General features: G+C 35.5%; 2 protein-coding genes across 2 annotated transcripts in view; both read right to left on the bottom strand.

The window, feature by feature from the left end:
- The window catches only part of LOC113396755 (chorion class A protein Ld2/Ld41-like), a 207,844-nt gene that overhangs the window by 32,060 nt on the left and 161,557 nt on the right, over nt 1-14,227 (bottom strand). The window lies entirely within an intron of this gene.
- The window catches only part of Dgk (Diacyl glycerol kinase), a 145,613-nt gene that overhangs the window by 58,778 nt on the left and 72,608 nt on the right, over nt 1-14,227 (bottom strand). The window contains exons 2-3 of the mRNA XM_026634845.2: nt 10,878-10,962; nt 564-631 (exon numbers count right to left, since the gene is read on the bottom strand). Coding sequence (XP_026490630.1) covers nt 564-631; nt 10,878-10,959 — 150 coding nt within the window. The 5' untranslated portion in view covers nt 10,960-10,962. The remainder of the gene's footprint in view (nt 1-563; nt 632-10,877; nt 10,963-14,227) is intronic.

The following is a 14,227-nucleotide window of genomic DNA, read 5'->3' as shown; positions in this document are numbered from 1 at the left end:
AGGATGTTATTTTAATTATCCTTTTTTATGGCATCCCTTCTTTTTTTTCGCTGGGGGAAACGCGTTACGCGTTTCTCCCACGTGGAAGTGGGGGGGGTATGTGGGACTCGCCGGTGCCCAAGATGTTGGCGACACACCGGAGTACCCACTAAAAAACCAGCGGTACCCTCTCCGTCTCATCAGTGGACGCCACGAGATCGCTTTCGCATGCTACCGTGACGCCCTGACGGTAGCTAGAACTAACTCTATACTTGTCGGAAAACACATTCGTGACGGCGACACGCGATATTAACTGTTTTAATGATAACATTTAACGTGCATACGTATCAAATTAGCGTATCACCAGTTACCTTACCACTTTCAACATTTCAAGAATTATAGTTTAGTCGGAACTCACTTACGTCTCCACATTCTTATTTCCTTCTTGGAGTGTACTTGGCGAAATATCTTCAAGAAATAAACTTGCCTTATACTAAGTTCTCTATGACATATTTATTTCTATAAATTTTTATATAATGTATGATAAATAAATATAAATTAAAAGATAAAATATTAGAACTCACCCCGTCCGGATTCTGCTTTTTGACTTCGGATAATTCTTTGAGCACATCTTGAAGTTTTCTGTTCGAATCTGCAAAAAGAGTTAAACTTTCTAAATGACAAAGATAAAGTATAATTGAGAACAGGAAAATATCAAATCAATTAGATATATACCTGTAGATTTACTGTGAGTGTAAACCTGGTAAACACAGGTACACTCTCAAATCTCTCACGCTCGTAATACAAAGGGATGACAAATCTGGACATTTTCGGAAATAATTCCATACCATATATATAGCCAGCGAGGCAGACCACAGTGTATATCATATAGTATTCGAGATCTCGACCAATAATATTGATTTATTATCAAACAGAGCCGGTATGGCGTCAATCTTAACCAATGATTCTGAATTTAAACTCGGGGTATCACCGCTAAATTCATGCTTTCGTTCATACTTAATTTGTATCCAACAGTCGGACATTAACAAATCAAATCAAATCAATTTTATTCAAGTAAAGTTCACAATGAAGCGTTTTTGAATCGTCGATATTAAAATACTACCACCGTTTCGGAAAGCAGCCTCCAGCGAGAAGAAACGGCAAGGAACTCGCATAGTTGCTCTTTTCAAATAAACAGATTTACATTGAGTCCTGTGATGGAACCCGAGCCTAAATCCAGGCGTTTCTTTTCTAAAAATAAACTGTATTTCTAAAAGACAGGCTGTTTCTATAATATCAAACTCATCCTGTGATTGAAAAGAGAAGATTCTCAAGACTTCGAGAAATGTCAACGGCAATTAATCCGCATTCGCCTAAAATGTACATGACATCCATGGAATTCGGTAACTCGTTGTGTTAGTGGACCGCACTGGACTTACAACAAGCCTAGCTTAATTTTAATATTCTTCTACCGAATTTTTTTGTTAACGTTATGGATAATTTTACTTTTAAATTGTATTTTTTATCTCATTTGTTTTTTGATTTGCATTACCAAGGGGAGAAGCTGGAAACCAGTGCTGTGGTTCAACTCAGCGATAATAAGTTGGCTCCTTTTGCAACAGAACAAAACAGAAAAACTTAAATTGTGTTTTTTTGTTTAGTTCTGGGCGCCAATCCTACTAACAAATAGACAATTTATCGCAATCGAATCGTTGGCGTTCCTGTTCTACGAACACAACGATCCAGTTGCAGTTCCGTCGAAATTGGATCGGGATAGAATCGGGATCGTATCATTACTGATAAAAATTAGTAGAATTGGCCATCAGTTACAATAAATCAGTTGGATCGTATTAGAATCTGATGATAGTAATAGAATAGATGGCCCAGTGGTTAGAACGCGTGCATCTTAACCGACGATTTCGGTTTCAAGCCCAGGCAAGCACCACTGAATTTTCATGTGCTTAATTTGTGTTTATAATTCATCTCGTGCTCGGCGAAGAAGGAAAACATCGTTAGGAAACCTGCATGTGTCTGATTTCAAAGAAATTCTGCCACATGTGTATTCTACCTCATTCGAGCAGCGTGGTGGAATATGCTCCAAACCTTCTCCTCAAAGGGAGAGGAGGCCTTAGCTCAGCAGTGGGAAATTTACAGACTGCTAATGTTGTAATAGAATCAGGAACGTATCATTGCTATTATAAGATAGTAGCCCCCTGTGCGTGCACCCAGTGTGTGACAATAAAAAGAAATCATACTAGAAGTACGGCTTTAAGTCCGGTACATAATTGTGAACCTTTTAACTTACGCAAATGCGTTTCATTCTTTTTCTAACAATTTAAATTATTTATTGATTTTAATTTATTAATCACAGCTTAATCATAATAGTGAGGTGTATTTTAAGGCATCGGTAGGAGGGCGCATAGACATTGACCTCGTATGAAATGTTAACCTTTTCTGACATAACCAATACCCAACCAACCTTGGGAACTGAGACGTTATATCCCTTGTATTTAAATGGTCTCATTTACCCTTCAACCCGGAACAGAATATTTTACTAAGTATTACGACTTTGCGGTAGAATATATGAGCCGAGATGGGCCAGTGGTTAGAGCGCGTGCATCATAAACGACGATTTTTTTTATTTATTTAAGTTTACAGCATGCACGGGCCTTTTTTACGTTTTACTTTAATACATTTTTACGTTTTACTTTAATACATTTTGGCGTTTTAAATTTTTATTTTATTACTGAACATCAGCTGATCTTCGCTGGACTCCGAGCTAGTCGTCTTCATGGAAAACGTGGCCCACACTGACTTTAAATACATTTTTTTCTTAACCGATGATTGCTGACTGCGGGTTCAAATCCAGGCAAGCACCTCTGAATTGTTTAATTTGTGTTTATATTCATGTCGCGCTCGGCGGTGAAGGAAACCATCGTGAGGAAACCTGCATTTGTCTAATTTCAACAAAATTCTGCCACATGTGTCTCCACCGAACCGCATTGGTGCAGCGTGGTGGAGTATGCTCCAAAAACCATCTCCTCAAAGGGAGAGCCTTAGCCCAGCAGTGAGAATTTTGCAGGATGTTACTGTGGTAAAATATATGATGAGTGGGTGGTACCTGACGGCCTACCACCAATTAAATACCACAATGTATGCGATCACATTAACCTAGTAATATATATACATATATATATAAATCAATCAACATATTATCATATGAAAGACACAAAGAGCAATTTTAGGTTACACGTCATTCAAAACAATACTCCCCTTGGGAGCGTCTTTAATTTATTACAGGTCAAACCTTTTACAACTAATGCTGACTATAGAGTACATAACAACACAGAATTGGCACTCTTTAAAATAAACAAAATTCTTGAGTAAATGCAATATCATTATATAGTATAAAACAAAGTCGCTGTCTGTCCCTGTGTATGCTTAGATCTTTAAAATTACATAGCGGATTTTGATGCGATTTCTTTATAATAGATAGATTGATTCAAGAGGAAGATTTATATGTATAATACATGCACAATATAGTAGAGAAACATTGATAATTTTAGAGGGTTCTGAAGTGATGTCGTAAATAAACACATTTTTTGCGCTTACATTGCAAACACTGGCTGAACCCTACGAGATAGATCAAAATAATGTACTACAGAATTGTACACCTTAAAAAGATCTTTAAAAGGGTCCGCAATGATATTTGTCTATCTCTTAGGGATAACCCACAATAACCATTTATTTATTCTTTCCTTTATACGAGAAATAATGGCTTATTTACGAAAAGATTTTAAGCAACACAGCATTAATCCTTATCCAATTAAGTACCTTAAATATATTATACGTCTAATATAGATCAATATGACCCTTTACAGCATGTAATTTAAAGGAATATTTTCGAAGATATTACAGATTTAAAACGCAGGGACATAGCGGTTTGTATTGTGAACGTTAAGACCAAAGTTGAAAAATATTACGACGCAGAATATATATGTTTGTTTGTATGTAAAAATCAGTGTTAGATAGGCCATTTATCGAGGAAGGCCATATATCACATTACGACCAATACGAGCGGAGTATCAATGAAAAATCTTGCTAAAACTGGAAAATTATGGAGAAGAGCTTCCACATAAATCTTGAATGACGTAATTTGTAATATAGCCGAGCGAAGTAGGGGCTAGCAGCTAGTTACAAAATGTTAATAATAGTTTCGCTTCCGTTGCGATATTAATTATTTTTATAGTTAAATCTACATCATCAGTAATTTACAAACGAATTAGATCACTGCATTGGTTTTAGTTATAAATCAATAAAATCTATGCTTATATAAAAGGCTAAAATTGTTTGTTTGTATGTAATATACGGAACTAATTAATTCCAATAAAAAAAAAATCACTCTTTGAAAGCTACAATCCTTCCGAGTGCTATGTATAAATTATATTAATATTACAACATTTTTTTAATAATAAACTCTAATGCTAAAGGATATTACAACACTAATGACTTTTTAGTTGACTGCACACCTTGGGAATGAAATGATCGCCTCCAGGCTGCTTCAAATAACTAAAATATAATTATCATTGTACATAATAATGGTTAAAAAAAAAAATATATATATATCCCGCTGAGTTTCTTTCGCCGGTTCTTCTCAGGTCCGAGGTGCTAAAATCCCGAACCGGTGGTAGATTTTTGACAATCAATAAGCAAGTGTAAACACTTCTATATTGAATAAAGATTTTTGACTTTGACTTTGACTTTGAATAAATTCTACACTACAGATAATTTCATATGATATATTAAACTTGAATTATTTATTTCCAGATAGAACTTTTTTCTTTCTGAGAACGTATCGTCAAAAATAGTGTCCATTTTTTGCCCACTCAGTACACGCACACTAGTAAAGTACTATGACGTTTGGCGACTGTCAAGAGTAGCTGTCACGCACACAAAGATAATTAAGTTGGCTCGTTCGTTTCAGTTTTTTTGTAGTGCGACACTCTACCTCATCATTCTCCTGTCCTTATCCCAATTTTACTTGGGGTCGGCGCAGCATATTCTAAAACCTACATTGCGTACTGTACCATACCTGGTACAATCAAAATAATTAAGTCTACTCTTCGTTTAAAGACGCCTGGCGTCATATGTCGACCGACGAAATAATCTTTACACACTTAGCAACGAATTGAAAAAAATAAATAACTACAAAATCAATGAATTTTAATTGTTATTATTATTATTTATCATGTCTAAACATTATATAGAACCACATATATTTTTTTGACACGATTTAAAAAAAATCATGCATTGTAGGGTTAACTCTTACGCTAGATACCATCTGCACTATCCTTCTCTCATGCAGACAAAGCCGCGATCGGCATATAGCATGTCTTCTTCCATACTTCTCTGTCGGACGTCATCTCACAAGTAACATTCTTTCTAACCATATCGTCTTTCACACAATTCATCCATCGTTTCTTTGGTCGTCCCCTCTATATCCATCCACATCCATGCTCAAGACCTTCCTCACAACATGCGACACTTTATCTAAATATATAAATAATTTAAGACATTTAGAGGCAATGCTTTATTCGGTTAATCGGGTTTCAGAAAAATAATATTTTAACGTTTTAGCAATGATATTGATTGACTCGTTGGTCTAGAAGTTAGCCCTGAAAGGCGCCCACCCAGAGGTAATACGTTCATACCTTCCCATTGCTCCCACCAGAACTCTTTACGTCGTGTCAGTTCGGTCTGGAAGGAATAGAGACTACAAGCTTGTGCGCTAGGCCTTGCGTATGGATGCAATGGTTTATCTCCCTGATAATAGACAACGTATGAATTTTGTAACCAAACAGATCATCTTCACAATTATTCATTTTTGAATCGTCAATATTTCAACTCTAACATGTTTCGGAAAGCAGCCTCCAGCGAGTCCAGCTTCATGATTTATGTAATTGCATGAGCTGTGGGTGTCACCTAGAATAACACATTTGTTTCGTAATAATTGCTATCGTCATTTTCATTAGGGGCGTAGCTACCTACCTCTGTATCTGCCGTATCAATTATACAGTGTGCAAAAGCAAAAATTAATAATATATTTTTTTTTTATTTCACCAATGATAAAAGTCATAAAAGCAATTTCTTAAAAGTATCCAAAGTATAATAAGTATATAATAAGTATTTCTTTTAATTTTATGCATTTTTTTCTTTTGTAAGATATCTTTACCCTTCCTAAGGGCCCCCAAACAATTTTTTATACCGGGCCAAGGCATGTTATGCTTCTGATTTTTACTGATTTAATTTTATACAACGCTCTTTTAAGTTTTTTTTACGGACTAACAACACTATCGTTATGAAAAAAATCCAATAAATACATTTTGGATCTTAATAATAATTATTTTTTAATCTCAGGGACTTTTTAATACGAAAACAGGCAACACTGTCACGACATTAAATGGCGTCATATGCATGCAGAAGTAACTACCGCGACATATAATCCTTTAGAGCGAAATTACCGGTAAATTATATTTAATGGTAAAAACAATTTACTAAGCACATCGAACGAACCTTCCCATAAATTAAATCTATGACAATAACTCCCACGGGATATTTAATATATTAGCTAAGTAATTTATTAATCAGTTCCCCTGAGATAGCCGTTTATAATCGACCGGCGACTCGCCCTGACTTCCAACGGGTTTATTCTATATTTATAGATATTAACGGTGGTATACCGTAATTACAATGAAAGCTAGTACTTGTACTATTTTATGGAGGAGATTTTTACAATTAGAATATATATGTACATATATTTATATACATATACATATAATAGTTAGTCCATGTTTGTCCCAGTGGTTGTAGGACGATGGCTGCATATAAAAATTCGGTTAGTCTCATTTTGAGCTCCAGCATCAGATGTGCAGCAAATAATTGAGGATTCTTCATTGCAATTTACTAAATTAATTTTAGGGAGCGGAAAAAAGTAACTGGCCGGCTAGAGAACATCACGGCTGTATAAGAAAAAAAACGTAAACAAACTTAAAGTAAATTGTTTTCGACAAACTCCAATTATTCTAACTGAACTAATCAAAATCAAAATGTACTTTATTCGAGTAGGCTTTTACAAGCACTTTAAGAAACTATAAGTTTATAAGCGAAGCTACCACCGGTTCGGAATGCTGATTCTACCGAGTAGAACCGGCAAGAAACTCAAAAATCAAAGTAAAACCACTAGGAAGGAGACCCACTAGTATATAATATATAAACCGTATCAGTGGACTTAGTATTTATTGATTACTAAGCATATAAAGATATAATTGTTCTTTACTGATATACTGTGTAATCAAAATGATTGAAAAAAATAACTACGGAGTTTCTGGCTGGTTCTCCTGGGCAGAATCTAATTTCCGAATCGATGTTAGCTATACGCTTAATTGAACACGATGACGTCATGACGATTCAAAGTGCTTTTATGAGCCTACTTGAATAGAGAATATTTTGATTTTGAGTCTGTTATGTATGCTTCATAAAAATCAATTCTCATTTCATGGTCTCCGTCCGTACTACAAATACGATTACACTAAGAACAATGTAAGCTTTCCGGTTGGAAATTCGCGAGTGAATTACGTTGAACTACTTAACCGAATGATGTAACCTTTACTTGGTGGGGCTTTGTGCAAGCCCGTCTGGGTAGGTACCAGCCACTCATCAGATATTCTACCGCCAAATAACAGTACTCTGTATTGTTGTGTTCCTGTTAGAAGGGTGAGTGAGCCAGTGTAATCACAGGCACACGGGACATAACATCTTAGTTCCCAAGGTTGGTGGCGCATTGGTGATGTAAGCAATGGTTAATGTTTCCTACAGCGCCTTTGTCTATGGGCGATGGTGACCACTTACCATCAGGTGGCCCATATGCTCGTCCGCCAACCAATGCCATAAAAAAAAAACCGAGTAATAATTTGACGCATTTTGAGTGTTCGTATCTCTAAAATATGTTACTTACTATATATTTTTTAATTTCCAGAACTGAAGGTTCTAAAGTACGACAGTTCTATTCTCTATTTCTTCAGATAATCCGATACGAATTGGATATCAATCCGGCTAGTTTTGGTACAGATTAGGCGCAGCTAGTTTCGAATTTTTAGCTGGGATCTATTTCTGAGAATATCTCAACGGATTCATAAATGTTTTCACCAGATTCGGGCTTCGAATCAATCATACGAATATTAAAAAATAGCATTCTTGTAATTGGAAACGGATGTTATACTTCCTACTCAAAAGCGAAATCGGTGCGAAGACACAAAACAGAAAAATTGTTTCATTTTTAAAAACAAATAAAATAAAGTAAAAAAATTGGATTTTCTATTCAGAAATTCACAGTAACCGACCAGTCACAGTATTCACCAAGGGTTTGGAAGTTGACTTACGTTACCGGAAAGAACGTAACGCCTTTGGTCCAGCACCTGAACCTCGCATGCTATTTGACAATCGGATTATGACAGTTTATTTTCGTACACATTTGTCCATGATAACATGTCCTCGCATCAAATCAAATCAAATCAAAATATACTTTATTCAAGTGGGCTTTTACAAGCACTTTTGATTCGTCTTTTAATAAACTATTAAGTAAAGCTACCACCGGTTCGGAATGTAGATTCTACCGAAAAGAACCGGCAAGACACTCAGTAGTGACTCTTTTTCAACATCTAAAAATACAGTCATGTTAGTTAAATACAATTATATATGTAGGTCATGTCTCCTGCCTGGAAGTCAACAAGCATTAACTCCACGCTTTTTTATCATCAATATAATCATGTATCCAATAATATGCCTTCTTTACCAATGTACTTTTTACAAATGACTTGAATCTATTAAACGGCAAAGTTAAAAACGTCTGCGGAATTTTATTATAGAAGCGGATATCTTGCCCCAAGAATGATTTATTGACTTTGCGGAGTCGGAAACTTGGCGTTCTAAGCTTATCCTTACTTCTTGTGCACATACAATGATTATCACTGATTTTATCAAAGTGATCAATGCTACTGTGAATATATATATATATATATGACAAGATCTTTACTTAAATGCGAAAGTAACCTTGTCAGAAATAATTAGTTGATCAGAAAATTACTACGTATCATTTAATATCGGTAATTCCCAGTAGTTACAAAATGTATGGTCACCCCGTTTTCTCGAGATCGAGTCGAAAACACCACCTACATAAAACTTTCAATGGTTTTTCGCTTAGAAGATTCGGGGTACACATTCGATTCTCGCCCCAATTTTATTGTTCCGATTCACTTTAAAACCTTTTTTAATACCGGAATATACTCGAAACTTTTGTATTAGACATACATTTTGCTGTGTATTATAAATGCGAAAGTAACTCTGTCTATCTGTCTATTGGTTTGTTGAGCATAAGCTACTATTTTATGCCTAGCTCCCGACAATCAGCCCCTAAAACGCGACCGAAGCCGGGCGAAGGCGTACAACTAATACTTGTTTATATCTGTCCATATAATAAAATTGGAGTGTCTGTTTGTAATATTAAAATAACCGCTTTTTACTAAATGCATATGTATGTATACGCAGTACATATACCAAAATAAACGTTTTTCAATTTGTCTGTCTGTTCCGACTAATCTCTGGAACGGCTGAACCGATTTTGACAGGACTTTCACTGGCAGATAGATATAATAAGGCACTCCTTATTATAAAAAAAAGCCTAAGTCACTACTTAGGCTACAATAATAACTTTTTTGTTAAATTCAAACGCGCACGAAGTCGCGGGAACATATAGTGTTGTATATTTTCCGAAATGTCACGTCTGAATAGATTATAAATGTTTCATCTGTCTTTTATTACAAAAGTTTTAACTTCGTTGAGTACAAAGGCTTTCAGAGAAATTTATGAAGGTGTAAATTTTTTAATAAAATCAAAATTGATCCAATTCCAGGGATAATTTGACGGAGATTAATCTTCAACTCAATATGATTAAACGATTTTGATGGCATTTTGAACTTTGATGGACATTGATATAAAATCTTGTTTTTTAAATTATCTTTTGAATGTCAAAATTGGTTATAAAATTGAAATTAAAACTTTTCTGGTTTTAATTTGAATAGGAATATAATGTAGATTTAATTATTAGAGATTTTAAGGGTGTGTAATAATAAACAAAGTATGCAACCACCGTGCGTAATTGGATCAGCATGGTGAAATCAACTCTAAACCTCAAGAGGTACGCGAGACTGCAAAGCAGACTATATTTACAGAGTATTAATTTAAGAAAGATCGTAGACCGTTATATAAATATTTATATTATAGGTAGGCGGACGAGAAATGTGCCACCTGATGGTAAGTGGTCACCACCGCCATATACAATGGTGCTGTTATCCGGTTTGAAAGTTGAGTAAGCCAGTTTAACGACAAGCACAAGAGTTATAACACCTTAGTATCCGAAATTGGTGGCGCATTGGTGATGTAAGGAATGGTTAATATTTCTTACAACACCATTGTCTATGGGCGGTGGTGACCACTTACCACCAGGTGGCCCATTTGCTCATCCGCATACCGATATCATAAAAAAAACAATTCTAATTCATTCATAAATAGTTTTTTGAATGTAGAAACTGAAAATCACGACACGCTTAAACCAACCCTGCAGACAATTATGAAACTGTGACTTGAACTCTGTTTTTGTTTCTACTCGGTCTACGTGTGACGCGTCTTAATCCAGGTTGTATGGAGTCTAAGAACCCAAGCGCCACGGACCCGATCGTTTCTAATATTTTTAGTAGGAAAGAGAGATCTCCAGAACGCTGCTTGCTTGACGCGGCTGTACAGAGGGTAAATCTACATCTAAAATAAAAGCTTATTTTACTAACATGATGTTAGTTCTTGCAGCTGTTGGAACTCAGCGGGTGATAGCTTGTCCCACTGGAACCCGCTGCCGGCTGTGTTCGGCATGACCTGGAAACAAAACATACTATATATCGAGGTTCTTTGATTCGAGGGCTGAATAGATAGCTTATTTAATAACCTGGCTCATTGAAATAATATAAAATTCAATATTATTATTAGAGAAATAAAATTTAGCGCGGGGTAAGTATGAGACGATCTTTTTCCTGAACTTTTTTTTTTTAATTTACTTTCGATTTTATTACCGATCGAGATAATCAGAGAGTACATACATTACGAATGACCTTATTTTTTTTGCATCCAATTATACAAAATAATCTGTTATTATACATGCTGTATAAACAAGGTGATCAAATTAAACAAAATTATACGCAATTGACAAGAGAGGTAGTTGCTCATACCCTCCGGGCTGGGCATACGTGTTGTCGAGGGGTCACAGGTATGTCACAGGGGATAATCATCGAAAGATACCCGGGCCCTAGAGCATTACTCTACCCGAATACTGCAGGGATAAAATGAAGAGGTGATGATAAGAAGTAACCCCATTTCGATTAGTATGAATTAGCTATTCCTTACGTTTATGGGAATTAGAGTCGATATTACACGGCTAAACCCACTCCTCTCTTAGACACACCAGTACAATAAAGTTCAATTTCTGGTTAGCAATTGAACAGACAATGGCGCCGTAAGAAATTTTCGCCATTCTTTACAAGACCAAGGCGCTAATACGTAACCCACCTTGGGAATTTTGATCACTCAACAATGGCTCACTCACCCTTTAATCCCGACCACAATAATACTAAGTATAGTTATGTGGCGGTAGAATATCTTAAGAGTGAATGGTACTTGCCCTGGTGGGTTTACATGAAGCCCAAGTAGCTAATTATAATATTAAAAGATCTACTCTATTTCTGATCGGCCTCGATCGTCTTTTCAGATAAGGCAAAAGGCAAATCGATCAAATTCTTTGATGTACAAAATATCAATCAAGTACAAATTTTCCGAAAATCGGTCAGAAAAAACCGACTACTAAAAACAATTTAAACGACACACGACTCTAAATTACGTATGAACGTAAAACTGTTTTCAATATTTTACCGATGAGATACGAAGTGCCTTCTTATAGTGTGTGGCTGCTGAGTGTGTGGACGGGGCCAATAAAGAACCAAATAACGATATTCATCCTGTCCATGTGTCCTATCAGTAAATTTTAAGTCAATAATTCAAAAACGTCACAAAAAAATTGTTACTAAGCACTTATAATACAGTATAAGAGCCCAATGATTAAGATTATGGTAAAGATGATACTGGCTTACATCTTTGTGAAGAAGGAAAGTATCTAGGAGAAAGTAATCATCATTATCATCAGCCCACATTGGTCCACTGCTGGACATAGGTCTCTCCAATTGCACGCCACTGTGGTCTTTCTTCGGCTACTCGCTTCGAAAGTAATACTTGTCTAATTTCAAATCCATACATTTTAAATCCATCACATGCCCTTATAATCTATTATTTTACTTTATAAATGGCAGTAATGCTATATCAGTGTGTACTGGCTGACTATGCACTCGTATTGCCAGGTCAGGTTATATCAGAGCTGCCGTCAGAACGTCGATCTTGATGGATAGTGCCCTGAATATCACGTTCTGACGTTGACAAAACGTATGTTTGTATAACGCCCGCGGCACATCACGCTTTGTAATATACCAATTGTAAACAGCTGACTTAGCTTTGCATGATTTAGTATTTTATTAATCATTTAAAAATATAGTTTCCGCCTGCCTGTTTTAAGGTCCTATTGTGTACCCCTGATGTATTTATGCAAAATTTCATGAGGATCTGTCGTGTAGTTAAGACGTGAAAGGGAAATTATTTTCGCTTTTTTTTGTTGTCTAGATTTTTTTTTCTATTTAAAAATAGATCGAAGTATAAACGAATTTCAATAAATTATACCCTGTGACCGTACACACGATTCTACGTCGATTGAATATAGTCGATGATCGGTAGTTTTCACGTTGTCACACACAGAAGAATAAAATTCAATACGTATAGATAATAAAAGTTTTTTTTTACGTTTGTGTTTTTATTGCTAAGTTACAATTTTTTCAGTTTTCACAGATGATCGAAGGAAAAGAAAGGAAAGTTTTTGGACTATTTTGATGATATTGTACTTTTTTTCCACATAAAAATAATTTTTGAACAGTACAGTACTGATCTCCATAATTTTTTTTCTATTGTAAAGCAATTTCAAAAGGTATCGAAAAAATATCTTAGGATTCCGCTATCAATGCTATATTTAAGTGGCCGATTAGCTTATACCAAGCCTTACTGGAGCGAACGTGATGGATGTACCTCGGGTATCGCATGTTTATGTTGACGGTGTATTTGTTAATCCTTAACCACGCTTTTGTAATAGCTTTTATCTTAAACAGTGTCATTAATACAATCATCATAATCATGATTATTATTATCAATTATCTGCCAATCGCAGGCCACAGCTGATCTTAGATCTTTCAAGATGAGCCAAAGCATATTTACCGATCAATAATCTTCACTCAAGGAATGATTTTCAATCACGAAAGCTTTATCACTGGTTCGTCTCCGGATAACCTCACTTCTGATATTATGTTGAACGTATTTAAATTTGTGGGCTAGTCCCGCAATTAGTTTCCACGTTTCAGCACCTTTTGTTATAACAGGTCAGACATTGGTTGGAAATTTCGTTTTCATTGAAAGTATCTGGCTTTCACCCAGGAGTCTCGGAACTGACTCCCGATACGAAAAACCTATTTTGTCTATTCAAACTGCTACAATTCTTGCCACCTATTCACACGGTTATGTTTGTATTAGTTAGTTAGTAATTTTTATTTGAATTTAAAATGCCTTAATGTAAATATTTCATATGTAAATAAATGCTTTATTGTTTAATGTCCTCTAGAGAAAATCCTCATAAGAAAATCTACATGTGAAGTATTTAACTGAAGAGTATTTATACCAATATTAATAGCGAAGATCTTTAGAGTATATCTCTAACATACGCCAAATCAAACTTATAGTTACGGGGACGGTTGAAGTTCTACCTCCTCTAGATACGCGCGTAGCATACGAAAGATGCAGACGAGAATTTCCATGAAATGTGTTTAATTTTAAAAACTTTATTTTGAATGTGCATCTTGGTATACAAAGTGACTACCTCGGTCATCTACTGGCTAGTTGATATAAGGCCACCGATGCCGAGGTTCTGAGTTCAAATCCCAGATCGTGCCGATAAAGGATTATTGTATAGTTTTTCTGTCAAAAAATCTCAGTTACAGAA

Source organism: Vanessa tameamea, chromosome 28 (genome assembly GCF_037043105.1).
Source record: "Vanessa tameamea isolate UH-Manoa-2023 chromosome 28, ilVanTame1 primary haplotype, whole genome shotgun sequence".
Taxonomy (NCBI): Eukaryota; Metazoa; Arthropoda; class Insecta; order Lepidoptera; family Nymphalidae; genus Vanessa; species Vanessa tameamea.
Note: the sequence above shows the minus strand (reverse complement) of the source record. Positions and strands in the feature narration are given on the sequence as shown.